This window comes from Myripristis murdjan, chromosome 5, assembly GCF_902150065.1.
Source record: "Myripristis murdjan chromosome 5, fMyrMur1.1, whole genome shotgun sequence".
Lineage (NCBI taxonomy): Eukaryota > Metazoa > Chordata > Actinopteri > Holocentriformes > Holocentridae > Myripristis > Myripristis murdjan.
In genome coordinates this window covers 19,257,789-19,284,700 of record NC_043984.1, presented here as the reverse complement: position 1 = coordinate 19,284,700, position 26,912 = coordinate 19,257,789, and the positions used below count along the sequence as shown (strand labels likewise).

Below are 26,912 nucleotides of genomic sequence, written 5' to 3'. Positions count from 1 at the left end.
GGACAATCCACTCTGTCATTTCAAATAAGCACATTGACTGTTGGCCATGGCCCATGGCACAAGCACTAGTGCACAAACAAAACGAAGCTGACATCAAAAAACTATAGCAGACAAGCTGCAGCACGGGTTTAATTTCAAACAGATATTTACCAGTTGCATGGTGTATGTATGGTGAGATGCACCAAACTTGGTAATAATCTCAACATTTGTGAGCAACTGTAATAGACTCAGTATTTCAGGTAACAAATAAATCTTCATTCCCCTCCCAACTACTTGAAATTTGCATCCCGTGTGCAGTGCCAAGCACATATGTTTGCAAGGATTTCTGTTCTCCTGTTGCTTCTCTGTAAAATGTCATCGCCCCCACTGTAAATGTAAATGAGAAGGGGCAAAACCACAGTGGCAAAATAACCATGAAACTCTGTGTCACGTTCCATTTTATCCAGGTCAGGGGCTGATTTACAAGGCATATCGCTATATCAAACACTTTGCTCCTCCCTGCTCCTCAGCTACTACTTTGCATCTGTCAAAACTGACCAGCAGGCAGGGACTCAAACTTGAAATCGGGGAAGGGAGGAGAGGGAGGGGGGCGTAGCATTACACTTGAAAGTCCTGTCCATGAATGTCGGTGCTGTTTGTCTTTGAGGCCACCTGCACTAGCCTGTGATAGCCTATGGTTTGACGTTTCAGGCCTGGAGTCTAGCTGTGTTTTGATGTGTGCCTCTCTCTGTGGCCATGCTGCCCTCTCCTCCCGTGGTCAGCCTCACAGCTGTTCCCTGGCCAGCTGCTCGGCGCACTCAGGGCACCGGGCCCACCAACTGGCACAAACCAACAGGACAGATCTGTGGGGGCTGAGATCAGCACTCGGCTTGCTCTTTGAAATCATTGGAAGTAGTAGTGGGGGTAACACATCACGTTTCTGCAGCATGTTTTGGAAACAAGAGCCATTTAACAACTTACTTCTAGTGAAGTTTTTTTTTTTTAGAACACAGAAAATTCCTTATATATCGGGCTCATTTAACTAAATAGAGACATAACTGCTTAAGATGAAAGGCTAAAAGTCAGTGCTCACCTTAACTCTCTGTAAACTAAAAACTAAGCCTTATTTGTTCTTTTGTTTTGATAAAATGTCTTTGCCCTGTGTGAAACACTATGAGTTTACCTTGTGTAAGAAACGCACTATATAAATAAATTGGCCTTGCCCATTTAACCTACTAATGGAAGGCATGCCCTACTCCCCACATTACATTTGTATTAGTATTTCTTCCCTGGATCTGAACTCATCCATGCCCATGAATGGTGTGTATGAATAATTCTGTGTTGTGCAAAGAGCAGACCACTCACCCTGCAGGCTTGTCCACCTTCAGGAAGGCCTGGAGGACCAGGGGGAACTCATACTTGACAATATACAGGTAACTGGACATGGCTGTGGAGCGGAGGTACAGAGGCCATGAGTTAGTACCAAAATACAAACGTGTAAATTTCCCCACTGTGGGACTAATAAAGGAATATTTTATCTTATCTTATCTTAACACACATGGAAGGATGCCCACACAAAGAAACACACTGTCACGAGCATTGTTATTAAAGCAAGTAATTAAAAAAAACACAGAAAACCACTCCCAAATAAGATAAGATACAGACACATTCAAATCAAATCCAATTCAAATGCACAAAAAATGTTTTTTTCATTATGAAATACAGTTGATCTTGTGCACAAAATTGACAAAATCCATACAATCATTCATTAGCTCGTTAGAGAGAGAGATCCTGTACAGAAACACGCAGAAAAGTGGGGCAAAACAGAGAACACATGCTATAAGGCAATATACACATCCCCTGCTAACAGATTGTCTGTCTGTCAGTGTAGCCTCAATATCTATTTCACATTCGTTGGCATGTCATTAATTTGGTCATGTCAGCCTTTCACATATTTGTCTACCTCCACTGTCAACACATTGTAACATTATGATAATTAATAACTTTATAATGCTAAGAGGCATAAAGAGACTAGCAGCAGCGCTAATGAGTTAGCTGTGTTTTGCTTGAACCCGGATGGCCATTGTGGGTTGATACTGCAGCTCAGTGTGTGTTCATGCTAGGCGTGTGTTTGTTTGCATGTGTGTGTGTGGACAGATGTCAGTTTGTGCAGCCGAGGCCTCACCTCCGATGTTCTGCAGTGTGATGGCAATGCCTGCAGCCATCTTCCCTGGGGTCCCAAAGGCCCTGTAGCCCAGCTGCTCATATGCACGGATACCTGGGGCACAAATACCAGACAACAACACATCAATGCACAGAATCCACAAGAACAAGGTCTGGGAATGTACAGGAAACATTTTGATTAAACTTATATTTATGTTAAGAATTTAGGGGTTACAGCATGGTCTGAAAGTGGAGGGTAATTTAGGGGTTTTCAAATCAGCAGCAGCAAACTAAGAATGTGAATGCTGCACAATAAACATCAACATGGGTTTTAAAGTCATTGTCTTCATAGCGTTCAGGTGACATGCATACATACATACCCACAATACCAGATGACTTAAGGAGTAAATGGATGGAATAAGATGAGAGGACTGCCACCACTGTCAGGAGTATCCTGAAAAAGATATTCATCATGGCTGTAAATATGATCATCTTAATCATTATCAAAATATTCATCACCAACAAAAAAGACTACTATAATCTTTGTAAGTCCATTTTTTACTTGACAATATATTTTGGAAAAAAAAATCTCTGTCTTATGTACTACATTTCTTACCACACGGATTACATTACAACGTATTTACACAGCTGCAGCATGTACATATATATACACATTTCCTGGATGCTGGAACACAGAGTGTGTTCGGGGCATGGAGCCCCTGTGGTTCCAGATGACCCTGGGCTCTCCTCCAACTGAGGCCATCCACCTGCCCTCTACCACAGGAATGAACAATATGAGTTAGATGGGCTATTTATAGCAGAAATATTTACAAGCCAGTGGTGAGGTTGGAGGAATGAGGAAAAGCCTGTGCAAACATTAATCTTCTCCATTTACCTGAGTGATGAAAAAAAAAATCCAGTGGTACCAGTGAATCCCCATCTTCAGACATAAACTAAAAATTCACCAGAAGAAAACTCTCTTATCAACCTCTATCCTCTATCACTCATGTCCCCCTATTCCACAATTTCCTCCTTGACTCCTCTTTTTGCCCTCTCCTGCTGTGTTCACTCTTACTTTTTTCTCACACTAATGCTGCTTTGACCTTTGCAGACCCCGCTCTTTGTAGCTTGGAATGATGGTGATGTAGGACTAGCACCTTTTTCTATTGTTACACTTAATATGAATGTAGATTTAAATATGCAGGAGATATGAATATCAGCTAAATGTAAATGTAATCAAGAGGTAAAGTCCTGAACTCTCTGGTCCACATTTCCCAAGTATACTGTATTCATTTGGCCCAGTGTGGTCTGGACTAAGAAAGACGATCTACTGACTCCCTGAGCAAGTCCACCTCATTCCAACTATGTTCTATTTTCTCCCTCTTTTGTTGTTACTCTTGGCAACCAAAGCGTTCTCTCTGTCTCTCTGTCTCTCTCTGGAATGGCCAGGCAATACATCCTTCACCTCAACTTCAACTCTTGGCCAGTTCACATGTTGTTTTTTTGTGTGTGTGTCCAGGCAATGTGGAAGAATGCAGGGCCAACTTGTGGTGGAGGATTCAGCTGGTGCAATGGCAGTGGGTGGACAGATCTGCTGACAGTCGGGCAGATCGACACACTTGGGTTGCTGTAGCTCTGCTCACAGCTTTCCCCCCACTGCATTCCTACCCAGGTCAGGGCCAGTGACCCTCTAAAGCCTCTGCGCCCGGAAGGAAAGATTTCCAAGCTTAGCAACCCCAAATATCATGTATATTCAACAACCTTGAATATGAGTCATATGTTGGCTGGTGGTACTATAAGGGTCCCTACCTCACATGTCTCCTTGCTGCAATGCGAAAATGCAAGTTGTACTGCAAGTTCAAATGAGGTTGGATATGGACTTGAGCCAACTTCATATAAACTATAAACACGCTCTTTGTTTAGTTAAAGCCTAATAAGCCAGACTGTCCCACAAATGACAACATGTGTGGCCTAGGGCTGCGTGATTCTTGCTAAAATGCGAATCAAGATTTTTCTGTCTAAGAACTGAGATCACGATTCTCTCACCCAATTCTTACTTTTTCAACAAAAAATATTTACTGCACTCCTAAATGTTTGAGTAAAAAAATATCAGAGGTGCTTGCTGTCTAGACAAGACTCTAAACAGATGACATTACATAAAGTACTCCTCGAGTACTTGACTAAGTCTGACAAAAAATACCTGAAGTCTCTTTTCCTATCTTACTTTAGTGCATATGAAGATGCACTGTATAACATTCGCATTATTGACGATGGGTGGGATTTTGGCACGTGATGTGTTTGTCCTTCATTGGTAACTCACATTGGATTTCATAGTGATGTTTGAGGCTGTAATACAGATTTGTAGGTTTACGTTGCTGCAAATTATGACTCCTTGTACATCATCGTCACGTGTAAACATTAGAAAGTTACACAAACTGGAATGTGCTCCTTTTTTCGGTTTGAGCACAACATCACTCTCGGCCTTGCCACTGGGATATTTTTCTTCTTTTCAGCTTGAAAACTTTCTGGCTCTGACTCTTCTGAGTATGTTGGCTAAGTTTCTGATTGTTCTACGCGTGCCGTGTTGGGTTACTATAGTAACGGGTACAGACGACGGAGCACTGTTATTGAGAAGAGAAACGAGAGAACATTGATTGAGTTGTACGCATGAATGCTGAACTGATGGCGTGTTTTGCTTTACATTGTATGCGTATGTGTGATTGATACAGCAACTGGGATTGTTCCCAAGCAAAGAGGTTACCATGTGAACGCAGCATGACGTGAATGCACAGGGGAAGAGGGGAACGTGAATCACAATTATTTAGAAATGAGATGACACAGAAGCAATTTTTTTTTTTTTTTTTTTTTACAATTAATCGTGCAACCCTAGCATGGCTTGAGCTAACACATCATGCCTCAAAGCAATCTCCAGAGCTCACAATGGATGAGTGGAAGGCTTCATAATCCTTCATGGTTCAACTGCACAGAAGGCGTCCCCAGTAGGTGACCGGGTCAGTGGAGAGAATAAGAACAACCTACTTAACAAAAGCAAAGTACAACGGGGCTATTTTTGTTGCTGGATTTTAATATGCCATTGTTTTCCTTCCTGTGTTCCTGCATTCAGGGAAACGTGTACAGCATTCATTTAGGTCTCCTGTCCCCTTTGGGAGCAGGGACTACGATTCAGAATGACACAGTACTAGCAAAAAAAAGTGAGTACAGAGGAGATCATCACCCAGGAGCTCAATGTGGACTACAGAAAAAATGCCTGTATTCCTTTGTTGAATAGGTCACTGACAATGCTGCTATCGCTCTGTAATATTTCTGTGATACAAGTCAGAAATGCCACAGGGAGAAAGAGCAACATACTATAGTTTCACATCTATAAGAGGATGAGTACATAGCCTACATATTGCAGCTATCTGTTGCATTCAGTAACACATTATTAATATGCAAAGGCTGCAGTGTGTGTTTACCAGATAGTAAAGCCTAATCAGCAACAGAGTTAATTTCAGCTCATTTACAAACAAGTGCCAAAGACAGCAATGTTTGGTGGCACAGGGCTCAGCTAGTCCAGACAGCAGACAGCTTGAAAAACCACAGTCACACCACTCAGCTCAATGTAAGGAGCTTTCTCTCACACAGTGGAAAATCCTCCAGACATGACTGCCTAGGCGAAGAGCTTGAATACAGTCCCTGAATAATATTTTAGTGGGAAATGGGTGTGTAACATTAAAATTAGCTAAATATTTTTCCTCAAACTGTTTGAATCTAGGATGCTAACATGAATATGCTGTTAAATAATTGAGCTTGGTGTGAAATAAACAAACTCCCTGTGACCTAAAAGAGAAGGGAACATCTAGTTTTGCACCCTAGCGACAAATCTACTTAAAACAAGCCATAGCAGTAACACAAACACCCAAAACACTGCTTAACCCCTTACTGGGGATACCTGGTTAAAAATGGGACTGGCTGAATTTTCTAATAAAAGTTGTATTATGAGGGCTTACTGCATAAGCCTAGAATGTTTCACAAACAGATGCTGAGTTCAGCCAGATTCAGTGCCAGCCACTTTGCAATATAACACGAATAGGAAGAGGTATCAAAACAGCAGGATGAGGAGGAGGTGCAAGTGTTGATGTTAACTATACTATCTAGTGGGATTACCTTCTCAAAACACGACCCGATTATTTTGAGAATCACACCGGCAGATCATCCTCAGAGCTGGCAGAGCTGGCAAGCCCCACAAAGAGATGGTAACACACTACCCTGTGCATGCTAGCTGTAAAAAGAATTATTGCTGAAGGAGCTAAAAAAAAAAAAAAAAAAAGTATAACACACATACAAAGATATATCTACATATACAGTAAAGTATGTATAGGTGTGTTTTATAATTTTGTTGACAATCCACCAATCAAAAAGCATAGAATTGCATTGCTATATTTCGTAATTTGTTTCTGTTTATGTTTTAAGTTATATTTGATCTGCAACAGACAATGTATCTGTGACTTGCAGAGTGTGTTGCTCCTGTTCAGTGTCACTGTTCATTCTATGGATGGAGAGAAAATGTGACAATTAATGATAAATCTCTCTACCTGAAATATCATAGGGCCAGAGGATCTAAACCTGGGAGAAAAAAAACTACATAATGAAATCTCAGATGATCAGTCTGGGAGCTACGTTGGACTGTGACATCTTCATCTTGAAAGATGTCACTCCTAAGGCTGTTGTCACTGTTAAGATCCTAATGCAAAGAACAGGACATTCAGAGACTATGGGCTATTTTCAGCATCATGTAAAAAAAAAAAAAAAAAAAAAAAGGCAGGCTTGTGAGCACATCCAACCCAAGGTGAGTATAGCTGCAGGACAAAATAATTTGCAGTGAGACAAGGAAAAAAATGTTTGCACACTGAATTTATGCTCCCAAATACGATTTTCATAAGGCCTGGCGAAGTCACTGGTTGTGGTTAAAACATTGGATTAAAATAGTATCTGGGAGCATAAATTTAGTGTGCAGACATTTGTTTTCTTCTCTCTATTCCAACATCATTGTAATTGCATGGTTTGACACAGCACAAATATGGTAGCCTATTTCTGTTATATATCTACCTTCCATTGTACTTCAGTATTCCATAGGGCTTGAAAACTAATTAATATCAGCACATTTATTTATTAAACATGCTCTGCTTAATCAGATTCTGTCATCATAAACAGGGCCTGCTAGTAGTTAATAGCTTCTAGCAATTAAATGCTATTTCTGTATGAAGCAGACCTCCAGTGGAAAGACCTTCGCGGAAAGCAAATGAGTCAGACAACATCTGTGAGTCTTAATTTAGCTCTAATGGTTCCAAACCACAATCATGCAGTTACGTAGTGACGTTATCAGCGTCAGCTCCATACATTCAACTTTTCATCCACTCATCCATCCGTTCATACTGGATATGCATGACTTACAAAAACAGGACGACCCCGGTGTTGGCCATGGCATATGCCAGTCCCAGGATTCCACTTCCCATGATTGCATTGCCCAAGTTGAAGACTGACATCCCAAACGAGGTTTTCCCCTCAAACTGTTGTTATTGTAAAATGAAAAGAGAGGAATAAACAGGTCAGCTACTGAGGTATTAAATGCAAGTGGATTTGTGAGGTTACAGTTAAGAGGAGTCTATTGGCTTTGTTTGAGCTTACATCTGTAAAGCGCGTAGTTTTCTGTCCTTCCATGCTTGATAAGAACTCCTGGCTCTCTGCGAGGTTGGCCTCTGTGCCCTCAGTTCTGTGGGGACTTAGAGAGAAAAACACTCTCATAAGAACTTAAGGCAGCAACACAAAGTAAATAAGCCACTCAAGGACAACCACTGAGGGCATTTGTATTTTCTTACAACCAGAACAGAATCAAAAATTATGCTGCTTTTCTGTCTACCTGTCCAAATTTCTATTGATGAGTAGTGAGTGGAGCACACAGCACACTGAATCTGAAACTCGAATTCTCTGCTCAGTATTGGTACCTACCTGGCATTCTGGGCGCTATTGGCCACAGTTTCCCTACAAAGTAGTGTAGAGAGAAGCCATCCATCACCCAGCGAGAGCACAAAGTAGAAAAATAACACCCTCAGTGATTTGATTATAACAGAAACAATTACAAACAGGGGACACAAGTATCAAATGAATCCCAGAGAGAGGCATTTTACTAGAAGCATCAATCAGATAGAAGAAGGCAATAAAGAAAATACTGCAAGAGTCACTGACCTGATCATTTAGGCTTTGAGCTGACTCTTTTAGCACCACTTATAATAAGTGAGCTGAAAACAATTCACTATCTTGCTTACAAACACTTTACAAGAATATATGGCAGTTGATGGGGCACAATTGGCTGTTGCAGGGATTGTGCTTGGGACCCTCTGGTTATGGGGCAGTCACTCCAACCACTAGGGCACCCTGCCGCCCCAGGCTAACAAATAATCATGCTCACTATCCCATAAAGTCAAATTAGCTGGTATACTGTATTTACCCAATGTCTCTTGGGAGCTACTGCTATAGAGGCTTCCCATACTAATTCATGCAGCTGACCAAAAATTACACTGCAGCCAGACACATTGTACACTGCAGACAGTTTATCTTGCCTCTTGTGAGTCAGGGCCAGGTCTTTCTAATGTTGATGGAAGCAACCTTTAGCTTGGTGGAGAAACAGAGCACACTAATTAATGCAAGCTACACATGACACCCATTTCCACCTTACATGCTGCCAACAAGACACGCAGCATGTAATGTGATGTGATCCATGAGAGAAGACATGTGACACCTACAGTCAGTGGCAGGTTACCATGACCAGTCAAAGCACAAAGTAAGCTAACAGCATTCACCTCTCTGAAAGCTGAAATCTGTAACTTTCTGCACACTGTCACTCGCAGACGACAAATTCATGCCTTGCAGAAAGAAAATATTATGAACCAACCAGGTAATATGAATGCAAATATCTTTTATTGACTGAGCTGTTGAAATATTACAGTAAAATAGCATGGGATAATGTAAATATTTTTATGTTACAGTGGGGTCACAGTAAATTATGTGCACTCAACACTGTGCACAAGCTAATCTATCTGCATGTGCACGTATCTGAAATTGCAACTGGTGCGAACCAAAAAGCCAATGTATACTCCTGACATTTCCAGCCACGGCAAATGTACCCGTTTCAGACTTTTACAACACTGCACAATACAAAAAGATATCATAACAATATATATGAATTAAATAACATTACAGATTTCAGTTTTGCTTTGTTTGTTTTGTTTTGTTTTGTTTTGTTTTGTTTTCTGACATTTCTGCTTTATTTGTTAGTGACAGTAGAGGGACAGGAAAAGCAAAGGAAGGAGAAGGGATGACATGCACCAAAGGACTTTGCTTGCAATCATAAACCATTTAAAGGTACGTGTAGTATACAGGAATATGCTTACTTCTCAGGGTCTGTCTCTGCAGGAGGTGTTTTGGCTGTTGCTGTGGTCTCATCCCCGGGCTCATGGCCTTTCCCATTAGGAATGGTGTTCACCTCAGCAGGAGCAGTTTCCACAGTGTCGGCTGGTTTATCCTCACTCATCTCTGTCCTGGTGCCTTGGTGCGTCTATAGGGATGTCTGATGCTCTGCTGTGCGAAGCGCTCTGTGAGTGAACTTTTTATTTTCCTCCTGGGATCTGTGACAGAAAAGAGATGGGAAAAATGGGTTGGCAGAACATCTTAGGATGAAACCAGGATTTCTTTGTTTGTTTGTTTTTTTGGAAGAGATTGGGCAACCCGCAGTCCTTTTTTTATGTGTTCTTTTCTGACAGTGTGATCAACAAAAACAGGGAAGAAAGAAGAGGGGAAACATGACAGAAAAACACGAGCCAGATTCACAGTCTTGTCATCACAATATGTAGGGTGTCAACTCAGCCACGAGGCCAACACATAAACAAGTCCTTTCTAATAATAGAAGGTTGCAATTCATATGACATTGCACTTTATTAAAGGGATAGCCAACTAAAATATGTAATTCCTAAATAGATGCTTTGACCACATTAGGCATTAAAGAAACATCATGAAACTGCAGGAATACTAGTTGATTGCTCCTGAGTGAAGCAGTTGCACTGAGGAAGGATTAAAAGATACTTTCACACATTAGAGTGCAGGCAATACTATCAAAACACAACTTTATTTCCTCCTGCTTCGTACATCCCAGTTTGATTAACACCCTTCAACTGCAACTGCTATCCTCCACTCAGCTCACTGAAGGATGGTAATACTAGCTTGCCAGTATGGCTGATTTGGTGTTGTTCTTGGATATTAAACCACTGACTCTACTTTGCCTGTGTTTTCAAAGGATGAGAAGATTTTTTTTTATTATTATTAAAATGGTTACAGTTTATCATGGGCTTGGTCAGGGGGTTAACAGATGATGAAAGCAACCATGCCCAAACGCAGGTCTACAGTGACCATTTTACTGATGATTGCTTTGCCAATATCCATCAGAAGAGGTGCGGGCTAACAAAGTGATTTAATCTGATGGATGAAACTGTGCCCTTTTGTTTTATATTTTCCCCTTTGCTGGACAGTTGAGTGGGAATTTACCAGGGTTGCAACAATATAATTCCCCGATGAGGGTAAGGTCCAAACAGTGCTTTTGGACTCTATACAAAATTATATTTTGGATTTCTATACAAAATGCACCTCCCACCACCGCACCCCATGCTCCATTTTTCTACAGTGACTAAATTTTAGTAACTCTCAAATCCTGATTGATAATGAAGGTAGAACTCAATAACAATGCTAATTAAGATAAAAACACTTTTTTACTGGGTTTATAGGGAATCTCATACAATCAAATTAGATCCCATCAAAATGACAAGTGTAACTGTCACCAATTTATGCTTGATTCAGCAGTCTCCAAATGGAGGAGCTGATCAGTAGTTTCTGGAGAGTGTATATTCTACTTTGGTCGCCCTTCATGGATCAGTTCTGGTCAGCAGTGCATAAGCTACAAAATATGCTTAGCCAATGCAAAAAGGGGAATATAGGAGCACTGCATGAATCCTCAATCAGGCAAACAAGAATCAGGTGCTCTTTGGAGAGGGTTAGGTCAGTGGAAAGTAGGCTATATTTACATTTATCTGCTTTAAAAAAAAAAAAAAAAAAAAAAAAAAAAAACATATACCATATACGACCGGCAAACTTACAAACCATCAAAGGCACACTTTTCTGTTGAGAAAATATTAAAAAGCCTTAATTATTTATCAGAGTGTTCATGAGCACCCTGATGATGGCTCCTGAAACACGTTGGTCAGCTGCAAATCATACTTAACCATGTAATAATAAAGGCTTTTTAATATTTTCTCAACAGAACAGTGTGCCTTGGATGTTTTTAAGGAGATGAACTTAAATATATTTTTCATATGCTTACCGAATATTTAAATGGCTAGCATAGAATGATGGCCATGTTTGCCATATGACATTACCCACTGAATCGAGCTTAAGTCGGTTTTAAAACATTCCAAAAAAAGACATAGTTAGTATGAGCCTGCTAAAATGACAACTTCAATGTTTGTTCATTTCCAATGAGAAAATAACAGACCAATGCGATGGCACTAGCAATGTCTTAATTTGTGGTTGCCAACCCTAAGAGACTTGTGGAAAGATAAATGAGGCATGCCACCCTGAGGCCACTCAAATGAGTCTGTAGCCTCCTTAAAGCCCCATGGGAACGTGACTGAGTTCTAAATCACTTTCTATAATGCTGGAGGAGCGTTCAACCACAGAGACTAAGATGACACCATGGAGCAATACCACAAATTTCTTGCTTAATTAATCACTAAATTTGCCATCCCAGTCAGCTGGGATAAACATCAAGACCAATTTCAGAGCTGTGAAAACACTGATGACACATGTTTTTCACCTTAATCTTTGATATTTGTGTAGAAAAGCTTAACTGGAGCTAGCTATGGTTGAAATGAAGATTTTCACCCAATTATCTTCAGGTAGTTACACAAGTTTACAGATTACACTGAAAATTCAAGATCTGCATTTTATTTACAGCAGTTTTCTTAAACCCTGATCTTGAAATTTTGACTTGAATGACATCAGTGTGCTTTATTAGCTCAGGGAAACTGCAAGAAATTTTTTCGGATCAACATTAACCCTAACACAATAACACAAGCTCTCTCTCGTCATGTAAAACAAAAAACACCAACCACCATTATGTTAGTCAGACAGCACAGCTGACAAAGTGAATTCTGCACTGACATGTCGACTGACAGGCATTTTTCTTGGGCTTCCTCTATGCAAAGAGCATATAGATAGCTGTGACACACTGGGCTCCACTGAATGCATCTTCATCATGGGTCTCCTGCTGTGGCGTCTGAGCCGACCTGCTAAGTGTGGGGCCCTAAAAGGCCCCTGTGACATGTGTCTCCTGGAGGCCTCCTTGCTGGCTGGCCCTGAAATATCTCATTCACTACAGCAGTGAAGGATATAAGGAAGAGCAAGCTGTGGGCCTCAGTGCTGCCACACACACACACATATGGAAACCCCCCACATGGAGATGAAAGGAGAAGAACCAGCTAGGACCAGCTAAGAACCAGTTCTAGCCCTCTTTGTGCTTTCATTTTTCTGCTTGTCACTTTTCTCTCGGTTTCCTCTTTTATTCAGAAGGGTTCAGCATAGCAACAATGCCCAGGGTTTTCTGTAGTACCACTCCTGGCACACACACAGCTTTCCTTTGCCCCCTTGGGCCTCTTCCGCTTCACAGCCTGCCCTTTTAAAAGCAGTTTTTTGTAAAAATTATTTTAACACATCAAACGTAGTTTAAGGTGAATAAACCCCATTTTCATCTAATAGTCCTCTGAGCCTGTGTTACCAACCACGTTGCTGTGAGCTTTACTGCACAGCCAGGCCTCTCGGTGTCTCTGGCTAAAGCCAGGCAACGTGGTTGGGCAGTAAAGCATAGTGCACAATGGCACATGTTGTGCGGTTTCCTGGGAACGAGTTGGAGAACACTGGTACTATTGTGCCAGGCATCATTATACTGCCGGGGCCCCCTTGGCTGTAGTTCGCCAAGCCACTCGAGGGGCTGAAAAGGTATTTCATTGGACTCTAATTGAAAAGATGTCACCTTGAATTCAGCAGATGCCAGTATCCCGCATTCATGCGCAGTTGTAGCAGAGATGCTGACGGTAGCAATGGTAGAGGCAGGGCTACTCTCATGGGACAAATCACTAGGAAGGACCACACTGTCACTCACAGTCTACAAATCTCCAAGAGGGTGGGGGTGGGCACTGGAGGATAATACATGATTGGCTGCCTGGTTACAAGGCTACCTCTTCAACAGCCTCAAGCAGTGAGCTTCAAAACACCAAACCTGATTGGTCAGAGTCATGGCTCCTACAATCATTGTGTTAAATCACAAAGACAGCACGTGACATCCTTGAATACAGCTGAGAGTGAAAACACACTCATTCAGCAATCCTCCTATTCCTATAAGGCCTGCTTTCCGGTTCCCTAAGCTGTGAGCAACTGAGGATGAAATCAAAATAGGCTATGTGAGGAGAAAATGCTCCTTCACAAGTGGGGCAACTTTTTTGCCAAGAGGAATACTGATGCTGACATTTATGGCACATAGGTCTACTGGCATCAGGTACTATTAAACACATAAATGTAAAGGTTTCAGGTGATGTGTGGGGATAATTAGCAGAGACATGCTGACATTAACAACTTTTGTCGATACAGATGGATATGCGTCTCATAATATAGCGACATGTATCATGTGTATATCAAATTTCAGGAAATTTTGTTTACACATACTTATAGACTGGACATTTTCAAATTCCTTCATTTATAGTAACCATGCTGTTTATTTGAGTGGCCTGGCCTGGCCTTGTGCTGATAGGTCAGAAATTTTGAATCGGTGATAATGTAGGGACAAAAAAATGTTTCTCAAAAATGCAGAATGCTTAAAATTCAATTTGGTGTACTTTTAGTGGTCAAACAAGCCAATTTATCCAGCAAAAATACGATATGGGTAACATGATCTCTCTATATCGATAGATATAGAGAGATCTATAGAGATATATTGATATATAAAACAATAGTTTTTGTGCTGGTGAAATGGAAAAAAGACTGGATGCCCATGAGCAAATGTCCAGACAGGCAAAGAACTGAAATCACATGCTCAAGTCTACAGACACTATGTCATACTAAGACACATGTGCAATTGTCTGCATGAGCAATCGCTGTTTACCCTGATTTCAAAATGCATTCAGCAAGCAAGGCTTTTTCAACACTTGAAGGGAGGTGAATAATGACATCAGTGTAATTACACCATACACAGAGTTAAAAATCTGCGCGCTGTTAATTTTAAAGGTCTCCACTAAATAACTTGGTGAGTTCATTTTCCGCAGCTCTGCGTGCAACATGCTCACAGAAAGGCTGACAGGGAGGAAATCAATCTTGGTCTTTAGTATGATTGTTGCTCTCAATAAAGGAGGGTACAGTGGGTGTGCAAGCCTAGTAAGACACATTTTTCTCTAAGTGTAATCAATGTAGGTCTCTGATTTGAGTGGATAAAAATAATAAGTAACTGTTTGTGTAGACCTTGAAAAACAGATTTACAAAGTGGTTAGCTAAATACAGTAAGACAAAAAAAAGAAGGAATAAGAACATAGAACAAGGGTCCAAATGAATTAAAAGGTGTAAAACCTGAGGAGAATGTTTTCTCCATAGTTCACCAAACTGTAAATTTAATGGATAAGAGCCAAAAATATTCACATGCAGGAGTAAATGCCATATTGTGTTGCTCCTTGTGGGAGTAAAAGTGAGTCTTTCCCAGCTCCAGCAGAGGCTGTTTATTCAAGACCTCATCCGAAATCATCACCTCAATTTGTCATCCTCAACACACAGTGACGATGCATGCCCTTCAGTTTGCCCGGTCTGACGTAAGCAGCTCTGCTGAGGCATCAGAGAACAAAGAGGCCCAGAGAATTTCACCAATGATTATAAACTGATGCTAAACTGAAAACATCTATGCATGCTGGTTACTTTGTCCTTATACATTGTCATACATACTAGTAAAGACTTTGCCACATTCTCACAGGCCTGCAGGCACTAAGCTTCGTTAATTGTGTCTCCAGTGTAATTTTCAGGGGCTCTTAATCTGCTGAAGTGCCTGGGGACAATCATTAACTGTGGTCATCTTTTTTCTCACACCCAGGCCAGGGATAAAGTGATAGGACAGCTCAACTGCTTCATATGCTGTTTTCACCAGAATTATTAGTTAAATCCTTTAAATCATCCAGAGTATCATCAAATCAATTACAGGTCATTTACAGTGAAGTTATTTTATCATACATTAAGATAAAAAAGGTAAACATTTGTAAGTACTACTCTCAGTTTTTATATTGGGTAAAAAAAAAAAAAAAAAAAAAACTTGTTTTTAGCAGTAGATTTACGGGGAAAAAATACCTCATCCCTCCTTTCTGTCCATGAAGAGGGAGATTTCCTGCAGATTAAGAGATTACATATTCCCACAATTTCCCTGATGAGCAGCTAATAGTTGGGCCTTTTTCAGAGAGCATTTTTATTGTAAAACAGTGGGCTGCGCTGTGGGACCCCTGGCACTCTGTCAGACCCCGGGATGACAGACAGAATCAGATTAGGACCCATCTCGTTCATGCAGGAAATTGGGATCAACCGTCTCATGTCACTCCATACACTCGCACTGCTGCATAAAAATAGCCACACAAGAGCAAATAGCCTCGCTGTACCCCCGCGTCGTGTCACACACAAAGCTGTGTTTAAGTGCTGCTGCATGTGCCACTGAACACACCAGCTGCCTGAAATAATCACGCCCAGTAAACATTCAGCAAAGACACGGCTAACGCTGTGGAAGAGTTCAACAACCATCTGTCTGTACTGTGGTCCTTCCCACAAGGGCGCATGTGCATGCACAACACACACACACACACACACACATACAAAGAGACACACACACACATTGTAGTGTAATAACAGGAAAATATGATGATTTAGTTAAATGAATTAGAGGCAAAGAATGAAGCTGTGACCATGACACAAATATGTAACTGAGAGAGGTGTAGAGTTACACTTGCCATCCAGGCATGAAGCATTATACTAGTGCTCACTGAGTTTTCCTCTGTTTTTGTAACATCTGCACAGTTCAGTTGCTGCCTTAAGGAGAATACCACTGTATTAGTTTCCAAACATGCAATTTTTGCATTTTTTTTTTTTTTTTTTTTTTTTTACAATTTTTGCAAAATGGCCTTTATTAGTAAGCTTTCAGTACTGTCTCTCACATCGGAAAACACAAGTTATGAATTTATCCCGCCCACTTATCTGTGATGTACAGCTGTATAGAGGAAAATCTTATGAAATAGGAAACATTATAAAGGTCAGTGTTACATACATTGACCTTATAATGCCAGGGTGATTTAAATAAAACAATACAGTAAAGAAATAAAGCAGTGTAAAGCCTGAGACAGATATTGCCCAAAGAGAGAGTGTTCCACTTACAGCACAGTCAAAGGTTTAAAGAGTTTTGCTTCTTTAGTGGCCAGCTTTGATAGCTGCTTCTGTTTCCAAAACTTTTCCTAGGGAAAAGGGTGTGATTTCAGTGGGTGACTTCTAAATTAAGAAGTACTCCCCTTTAACCATGCTCAGGTCTCTCTCTCTCATCACACTACTCCCGCATCGCTGGCCTTGATATCTTGTTTCTTCACACCATTGCCCTTCATCACATAGAATTCCTCACCTTCTCGGTGTCTTTGATTTTCACTGTCTCATCTTTCTCCCTCTCTCTCTAGCACTCTCTCTCTCTGCTACAGTACAGGCCTTCAGTGCCAGTGTGATTAGCCAGCAGGGTGAATAGGAGATTAACTCCCGACTCAGAGATTTGTATGTCAGCTTCTGAGATGCTCCTCATCTCTGAGTGTTCCTAAGCTGTTGTGAGAAACACACGTCAGAAACTATGAAACGATGCCGAGCGCTGTGTCTGCTTGGCAACACGTTTAAATATCCACAATCAGGTGGAAGGCATTATCTCCCACAGCAAGTCAAGTGTTTATCACATAGTGTTTGTGATCAGGATTATAATGTGTGCCAGGGGCAGGAAAAAAAGATTACAGTGATTTGCCCTCCAATCTCCTTTGATGGTTTCACAACGTACATTTCTCTACAAATGGATACTGACGCATCCAAGCACATAGTGGGGAAACAAATGACATACTGTGACTAAAACAGCGCTGTGGCGTCAGGAACACATCACCACACACTTACCCATTTGGACTCTTAAACGAATACTCCAATGTTTTAGGCAAAATACCCTTTATCCAACTCACCCAGACTGAGACAATTTTTTCAACACCATTTTCACTTCTGTACATGCAGTGGTTTGGGTGCTATGGGTAGCATTTCATGTCAGCTTAGCTTAAAGACTTGAAGTCTATGGGAGTCGTAAACCTGGCTCATCAAAATGAAAAAATAAACCTTGCATCAACTCCAGATCTGTCTTATTTACACAACATATCATGTATATGAAAAACAAACAAGAATCCTTTTAGGAGAAATTAGATGGTGGAACTGTAACCGCTGAACACGTTTATTCTTCCGTGTATCGCAGTGATGAAGCTATAGGAAGATCTGACACAAATTAACTTTTGTTTGAGTTTGTTTTTTTTTTATTCCAAAATGTATATTTAAAATACAGATGATAAATTGTGTAAATAAGACAGATTTGGAGTTGCAGTAAGGTTTATTTATCCACTTTGACAGAGTCAGGCTAAAGACTCCCATAGACTTCAAGTCTTTATGCTAAGCTAACAAGAAATGCTACCTATATGAACCAAACCACCGGACATACAGATGTGAAAATGATATCGAGCACCTTGTCTCAGTCTGGTTAAGTCGGAAAAAGGGTATTTTGCCCAAAATGTTGGAGAAGTCCTTTAAATAAACCCACATGCACATGCAACAGTCTGTAGTTAACGGTTACGGTTATGACCTTTGCACAACTGTAATGACCCGGCTCAACTTTGTTAAATGCCCTATGTAAGGGTGAGAGAGCGACCAAAAGTCAGCCCACTGTTTTTGCCACATGAACTGTAGCGCATGGATTAGGGGTGTCTGGGCTGCAGCATGCGGCGAGTGAGGCGTAAGGGAGAATGAATTGTCTTTGGCGTCTCGTGACACTTCTGCGTGGGAGCTCCAGCCTGGTGACTCACTGAAAATGTGATTTATTTATAGAACCACACATCACATCCTGTCACTGTGGCTCAGTTCTCACACTGGACACCCCACAGACAGGAGGGCACAGTGCAACAGCAGCACAACCACACAGAGAAGTGCACAGAATAGGACGCAGACAGGAGGACAGGTGAGACACACAAAAAGGTAAGGGCTTGAAGATGAGCGTATCGGCCTTCGACACAAGACGAGGTGAAGGTGAGATGTAGGTCAAAGGTAAGTGGCAAAGAGTTTGAGGAAGCGACTGAATATTGCAGTGTCATTGCAGATATGACTTAGAGGTAGCGAAACTGCTAGCCAAACAATAAAACAAATCAACATTCGGAAAATATAGACACATGGTGCGGTTATTAACAGCATCGCCGGAATAAACATGTGTTTTGTAGCTGCAAACACAGTTTGAGGCGAGGATGCAGGAGATTAAAAGATAGGATTCATTAAACAAGGACAGATTCTGTACACTCCCACAGCACATGTGTGGTGATGGCATATGTAGAATTAATTATCAGTTTATTTGAATATGATCTCAGCTCTCTGGCACCCTGACCAATGAGCTGCTTTCATCTCCTCTATGGGGAATACACTAACACTGGGCTTCTGGGCTTACTAGTTAAAGTAGGCCTCCACAACATATCTGTTGAAAAGCATATGTTGTTTATACTTGTTTATATGACCAAACATAACAAAAAAGACATAAAGACATAAAACACAATGCTCATACAGGTTCCATTACAAAATGTCACTGTATTTGATTTTTTATTATTTTTTATTTTTATTTACCTACAAACACAGCCATAAATCACTACATTGCATCAGTCTATGCAAAAAGATCCCTAAAAATCCTGTAAGTACACTGTCCCAACATTTGGCATGACATCATATAAATGTCACTGGAAAAGAAGAGGAAAAATATGGGAGCTGACTGAAAAATCCCAGCTAAGTTGAGAAGCTGCATGGTTTAAGTTATTTATTTATTGGACCAAAATGCAGTAGCCTAACGGTGATAAATGGAGTTTAGGACCAAACCATAACTGGTTCAAAAATCTTGGCGGGAATTAAAAAGCTGAAAAAATAATTCTCTCTTTCTCGCCTCCTTCATCTATTGGTAAGGTACCTTTGAGCAAGGCACTAAACCCCAGCTGACTGTTAGTGTGAACCAAAGTGTTATGTTGGGTCCCTTGAGTGAGTGTGTGCAGCACTGACACCCCGACACCCAGACTGCTGACAATGTGTTCTTTCCTGATTATACAGTGGGTGAAAGTGCTGAAACAGATGTGATTTAAATAACATTTTTTCTCTGTCAGTTAACACAGATCTGTTAAAGTTGTCCCCCTTAACACTTAGTTATCACTGATACATGATGACACCTGGGCAGTTAGCTCCTACAGAGACAGTTAAAGAGTGTTGACACAGCACAGAGGTGACACAACCCCCACCCCACCCCTCCCACACACACACCCTCTCTCACTCTCTCTCATACACAGACACACACAAACACATACATCCACTTTATGGTTCCCGTTCCATCTAAATTAATGCAGCAAAGCTCTGGATTATGTAAGAGATTAGGCCATTGTCAAAGAAGATTGAATAAATTCCTGCTACCAGGTTAAGTAACTCAGGCAGCTGGTAATATACATAAGAAAATTAAAAAATAAATAAAAAATAAATAAAAAATATATAGAAATATAGAAATATAGCAATAATGATAGAATAAAAACTACTTAGTGTCTATGGTATTTAGGCGACTTCTTAATGTTTCCACCCTGGTTTTGACATGACAATTGATGTATAAATTGTGAAAATTACAGGAGTATATATGACTAGGTGTGTGTTAAATAATTTTATTGGCTCATGTGGTGCTTCATTTAAATCATAGATGGATACCCCAGGGAGAGGTGCAGAGCATACCTTACCTGACACCTGCAACATAACTGTTAAATTGCTGGTCTAAACAAATGCACTAGCAAGGTTTCCACACTTTGTTTCAGTCATAATCTGGCAGATAATTAATAGTTAGATTAATAGGTTTTCAGTTTGACTTTAAAATTTCTAAATTAGCTATCCAGGCTTTGAGGGCAGATGTGGTTTCAAAAGGGGAGGGCATACCAATTTGTTTATTGATGTAAAGGATTGTGTTTGATTTGGAAAGATAAAACCAATCAGGTTCATAGTCTGAGCTGTGGATGTCAAGGCTGACAACCAATGGCATTAATGTAAGAAATGTCTCTTGAATCCAATGTTTTGATATCACATGACCATACAAACAAAAAATGCCCCTGTATTTTGAGTTATGATTGAGTAAAAGAGTTATGCTAAACTTATGAGTCATGTAGGAGTTAAATTCTTTAAGAATTAATTAGCATTCATCATTTTTACTGCATCATAACAAGGTTTTGTGCCCTCCCATTTGAAACTACATAGTCCGCCTGTAAGAAAACAACACTTGGCCCTCTGTGTAATAAACAAAAAGTTAATCCACATTTAAGACTATTGAAAGCATTTTTTTTCCCCAGAACAACTGGTAGCTGTTCAGTTATTCACTAAAGTATCACCTGCAAACAATTCCTTTTGTGTCTGGGATCAAGGTTGATATACTGGACAGGAACATCACTGTTTTCCTAAATGCTGACCTTAGGTTACACACCTGCTCTGTGGCACGCTAACAACTCACTTCCCTCCATTTTTTACATTAACTCCTTGTCATTTAGGCTATCCTTCAGTAGGTCTCCTCCAGTGAGGCTGCTGAGAAATATCCTTGAATTATTTGTGATTATAAGATGATTATAAATTGAACATACTTTTATATTATGGTTAACTGCAACATTTAATGCTGAGCGAGGACTGGTGAAGGAAAAGCTCCAGTATAACCCGATAAAGCAAAAAAGCTAGTGTACTCTACGCATTTTTATTGACAGCATTTGAGGATAATTCTCCTTTTTTCAGACACTAGCTGGTTATGAAGAATTTTTGACATAAGAATCAACCAAAACAAGAAAATTTCATTTGGTTCACCGCTCAAGCTATGCACCACAACATCAGATAAACTGCAAAATACTACTCCAAAAGATACTACTCCAAAAATAGGAATCAAACTTTAGTTCACAAACTATGATAGGTCTGTCTAACTATAGCTTTTTACAAGACTCCGCTTACCATATAAGTTGGTGTTGGTTTAAAAGAGACACTGTTTGAAACAACTTGTTTTCTGCTCCTCCAGAAAGCCAGCTGTGGTTAGCTTCCACTGTGGCCCCGAGTGCAGCTGAAGCAGCTTGTCTGGAACCAGGACACTGAGTATAAAGGGCAGCATTGACACAGCCAAGGACAGTGGCTAGGAAGAGACCTTATGCTTGTTGGTATGTACATTAGTAGGGACAATGGGAGAGAGCATCACCAGCCAACAGGCCCTCCATCCAGGAAGTCCTGCCTGACCGCTGCACCATTCAATGCAAGCTCTGTCTTATCTCAGTCATGTGCTCCAAAACAAAGTAGCACCCTCTCCTGGCACACCTCCCTTTCTCTCTCTTCCCCATCACGTGGGGGTTGGGTGAGGTGGGGGCATCACATGGGGGCCACTGCAAGCATTCAGCTGGAAATGCAACCCACACAGTGCACTGCCACTATGGTGTGTGTAGCACTGCTGACTCCATCACATGCCACAGTGCCATGAAAGTCCAAATCCCAATCAACTGCCAAAGAACTCCTGACCACAGCAGGCGAGATTTGTAAGCTGATCAATGAAAGGCTTTAGAATAAAGACTCCACCCTAAGAACTGCTTTGAGTACAACAGACTCAATGCATTAATACAAAACCACAGATAAAGGGTCAAAATACAGCTAAAGGCTGTAGTGTAATGTACTCACAATTCGTGCCGGCAAGGTGGCCTAGTGGTTACGGACTGTCCTTCATCTGCCCTGCTGACATGTCCTTGAGCAATATCCTCAATACAGGACATGCATTTCAGTAATATAAAATTTGCATTCCCACACCACTGTTCACCTAAGAGCCTGTTTGGGCCTTTTTGCGCATTCCACTATTTATATTTAGACAGGAGTGAGAGTGTAATATGTTCTCACGACTTAGAGTTCCTCCTGTGGCTAACCAACAGGCCCTCACTTCTCCTAATTGGTGTGACCTTATGCAAGCTACACTTCATCAGTTACACCGCTCATGTACTCCTTCAGATACCCTAAGATCTCCATGAAGCAGTTTGCACAGTCATGACCAATGTCAACCTCCAATGACAGCAATTAGCTACATAACCTATGGTAATTAATGTGACTACAGGCTGGGAAAGAAGAAATTCATATAGACCTGTAACTTTATGTGCACACAAAAACACCCTCAACAGGCATGCCATATAGATGTCATTTATCTTACCCTACTAAATCTTAAGCTGTCATCTCGTAATAGGAAGGTTCCCAGTTTGATCCTCAGCTCCTCCAGTGAGTGTGTCCAAGTGTTCTTGAGCAAAACACTGTAGCCATAACCACTCCTGATGGGCAGCTTAACACCTTGCACGGTAGCCTCTGCCATCAGTGTGTGTGTGTTTGTGAATAGGCGAATGTGAGGCAAGTATTTACTTGCAACACTAACACACTTGCAACACTAACTGCAACACTGACTCCTTTGTAACGTGAGAGAGGAATGGGTGGGTTAAGCACATATTTCCAATTAACTTTTGAGAGGCTAAAAGTCAAATCACTGTAAAACCTCAAGACCACACAGGGGCTTATATTCTTTCATAGTCTTATACTTTGGGCAAAGTCACAGGAAGGATTTCTTTGTAAGACCATACAATCCCTTCATGTTTTTTTTTGTTTTTGTTTTTGTTTTTTTTTTTAATTCCTGTAGAGGTAAAGCAGTATTGCTGGCAGGATAGGTATATATTACAAATGGACATAGGACTTTGATCAAATTAAAGAAGAACTGAGTCAATCCCTGTGTCCATTCAGCTCTGCATTCATTTTCACACAACCAAAGGGAAGAAGCCGGGAGCTAGGAGAAGAGGATCAGCACTCCTGGACCACTAAATTGGGATTCAAAGAGAGCAGGTAATTTCCAAAGAGATCTTGGCCATTTTGATAGCTACTTTGCACTAGCAGAAATTAAACTAAATGAAACCATTGATAATCTGGAGTGAAAAAGGCAGAAACCATGTAATCACAAAGGATGAAATCAGAGCCACGGCCTGCCTGTCACTCTATACTGTATGTTTTCTATTCAAGCTGAAAGGCCATGACATTATTTGAGAATCTATTCTCACTCTCCATAATAATACCAAATTATGCAAACCCGTGGATGAGCACACAACCACATGTAAAACACATGCAGACAGACACATACAAAAGCACTCTCATGCAGGATTTATCCCCACACACCTGATGAAAAGCTCAGCGCTCAAAAAGGCCAGCTGAGGCTGGATCAGTCTGTTCAGAGTGTGATTTGAATCTGGAGTATGGTAGGAGAGGGGGAGAGGCAGTACGCGGCCCTCTGACAAGCCAGTGGACTCGGTCAAACAGCTGAGGCAGAGCAGGCGTGACATGAGCTCTCGACTGCTCCACCCTGTCAAGTCCAGCAGTTACAGTCTTACCTGCTGCTCGAAAGCCTTCCAAAAGTGTTCAAGACCAAGACTCTTGCCTGCTGCACCTGTACACAGCAATCATGCCGCATTTGAAGTTTCATCCACTGTATGGGATTTTCTACACCTTGCCCAGCTGGATAAATAAGCAGATTAGGTAAATGACAACCCACCCACCCCCACACAGATACCCCTGAAGGATTTCTTGGGACTGAGAGATTCCCTCTTTGATGCTGATATATACAGCACAAGGCTAACTATGTGTTTGTTTAAAATGCAGCATCACCTTGACACAAATAGACAGTCAGAGAAAAATAATACCTAAGCTCTTTATGGCAGCACCTGCACCCACCAATAATGTTAAATACTGAACTGCTGAAGCTGCTTGGCCCTCTTCCTAGCCAGACTTGCCATCTGACTAACAGTCTGAATACATGGCCCACAGTCTAGGGCTCCACTAAATCACTAAATATTAAGACCAGCTGGCACCTGAACCCAAGCTGTGAAGTGGTGTGAGACAGCTGTGGAAGCTTCAGCAGCATTAACAAAAAATGTGACATGCAATCTGAAAATTAAGCTTTCCACTACACGTGCAGCTGCAGGATGCAAGCTTGGTGGCAGCCCAGTTTACTGGATGCCAGTCATGACTGAAACAGTGACATTCCTACAGGGAAACTTCAAAACGCTTGTCGTTGTGGAGTTTTGTAAGCAAACTATTGAAAATCAAACTAAAGAGCAATATGATCCAGCAATCGTCAGGGGTCCTGGGAATCTATGGGGTCCTCCATATCCCGGGGTAACTTCACTATTGCTTCGTTTAAAGATAGGGCAACGAGAGAATCACAAATGACTATTGTGATAAGTGGTTTCTCTCCCCATAGGCCACTGTTATCTCCCCAACAACAGCGCAGTCTATGCTGTTTGCCAGCTCTATGCAAAATCATATCTACCAATAACAATCTTCTCAGATGAGCTCCGTGGGGCAAAATCATGTCAAATGGGGTTGACTGTGAGGGACGCTATCATTCAGTGAAAACGTGCAGATGTTAGGGAACTCAGCTCTGCAGAGAACAGGTGCTGCACCTTTGCAATGTCACGTCCCGGCAGGTTACCTGGCGACAGACGTCAGTGACGCGCGCACAGCTGCAGCGGTTAATAACGGCGTTACCTTCATTTAATTTTTCCTTAAACTGTAAATGCTAACCGGTGGTTAGAAAGCATATAATTCCTTGAAGCCTTGTCTTTCTTTTGTTTTCTTTTTTCCTTTTTTTTTTTCTTTACTGTAACGATACATTTTAGATCACTGACATTGTTCTACCCCGGGTAAAAACGTGTATTCAAAAGTTTAAACATGGCTACATGTAAAATAACATGTCAGCATTAAAAGACAACCCATTCATAGAATAGCGCTACATAGAATTTTCAGAGTCTCACCACACAACTATCGTTAAGTATCCTCCTCAAACACCAAATATCTTCACATAGATCTAGTCTCCGCTGGCTGGCTTTGCGTCGACCCGTAGCGTGTCGTCCTGTCTCCGTCCTGCTAGATCCGTACGTGTTCCCTCCAAATGGTGTTAATGGCATGTGTTCCTCGGTAAATTGTCCTCATAATCTCTTCAAAGGGGGATGTGGATAGGGTCCGGGTTCCGCCTACTGCACGCAGCGACTCCAATCAGTCTATTCTTGTATACAAAGCCAGAGCGCGCAGGGATACGAGCCTAGTATTTGGCACGCGCCTTTTAACCATTAAAAAAATGACATGCACTAGATTATTATCTTGACTCCTTTAATACGTCGGCTTTTTTCTGCGGTGTTGACACGACATCAAATCAACTACACCGTTTCATATGCTGGTGGCTGGGTATTTTTCATGCGCATGGATTTATCGTCGTGCCCGAGCGCGCCCTGTAAACAATGAGGTTGGCACGGGCAATGAGAGAGCGGAGCACGGGACAACATAGACCAGGCATTCTATATGGTGCTATATGATTCGATTGTTTGAAATCCCTTTACTCCGAGAAACACACGGGCATGTCGTTTTGAAATTCACTGACATTATCATTTTTTTGACACCAACGTAAACAACTGCTTGTGCCATGTGTCCAAAGCCCACTCTTGCTTACGCACATAGGATACGCACAGCCCATTTCTAGGTCATTGGCGGTAGTGCGTTTTGATGTCACACCGCTCGGGGGATTCTCTCTCTCTCTCTCTCTCTCTCTCTCTCTCTCTCTCTCTCTCTCTCTCTCTCTCTCTCTCTCTCTCTCTCTCTCGCTCATGTTCACTGAGGGAGATACACCTGCGTGCAGCAGCCTGTATCAGTTTCCCTGACCTATTCTCAATATTGATTTCAAGTGAACCTGTCTGCATCCATTTCCCAACGCACGTGGGCTATTGTCATCACAAGGCCAACCACACATTTTCCATCAAAAAAGTTCCTTGCCCAGTTCATTGTCGTCAAAAGGTGTTAGTAATTGCCCTTCAGCATACACCCTCACATGATGCAGACCATAGAGTGTTTATATTAAGTGTATGCATGTAGGCTATTGCTTTTGTAATTTTCCCACTGGATCAGAACATATTGCACACCTGTCTGACCAGGAAGGGGTCTCCTGTCTTCATGCTCTTAAAGATTTCATCATTTTTCCCTGTTTCATCCATTTTTTCCTTGTCCTACATAAGGATTACGGCAGGGAGTGTCCTCCTATTTTGTTTACTGTAAACTTGGCCGGTTAAGCCCTATGAGACTAGAAACAGTGATTTGGGGCTCAAAGTAAACCTAAAGTAGAAACTCGTATGTATTTGGAATTTGGAGCTGAGGCATTGTACTTTCCCAGATTTTCCCACAAGTACCAGATTCAAAATATGCCATTGATTCCCTCATTCCCCTTTGTGACTATGTTGCACCAA

General features: G+C 41.3%; 1 protein-coding gene across 3 annotated transcripts in view; it reads right to left on the bottom strand.

Moving 5' to 3' along the window:
- LOC115358877 (sodium-coupled neutral amino acid transporter 3-like) overlaps positions 1-25,664 on the bottom strand; it is a 37,885-nt gene extending 12,221 nt beyond the window's left edge. Inside the window, exons 1-8 of one of the 3 annotated variants that reach the window (XM_030050978.1) lie at positions 25,434-25,664; positions 9,594-9,827; positions 8,152-8,184; positions 7,831-7,924; positions 7,597-7,712; positions 2,523-2,596; positions 2,165-2,257; positions 1,345-1,426 (exon numbers count right to left, since the gene is read on the bottom strand). In XM_030050978.1, the coding sequence (XP_029906838.1) occupies positions 1,345-1,426; positions 2,165-2,257; positions 2,523-2,596; positions 7,597-7,712; positions 7,831-7,924; positions 8,152-8,184; positions 9,594-9,733 (632 nt within the window). In that variant the 5' untranslated portion in view covers positions 9,734-9,827; positions 25,434-25,664. Of the gene's footprint in view, positions 1-1,344; positions 1,427-2,164; positions 2,258-2,522; positions 2,597-7,596; positions 7,713-7,830; positions 7,925-8,151; positions 8,185-9,593; positions 9,828-21,573; positions 21,677-25,433 lie in introns of those variants that run through there. The other 2 variants (XM_030050979.1, XM_030050980.1) reach the window with 2 other exon arrangements.
- Positions 25,665-26,912: the final 1,248 nt, after the last annotated feature.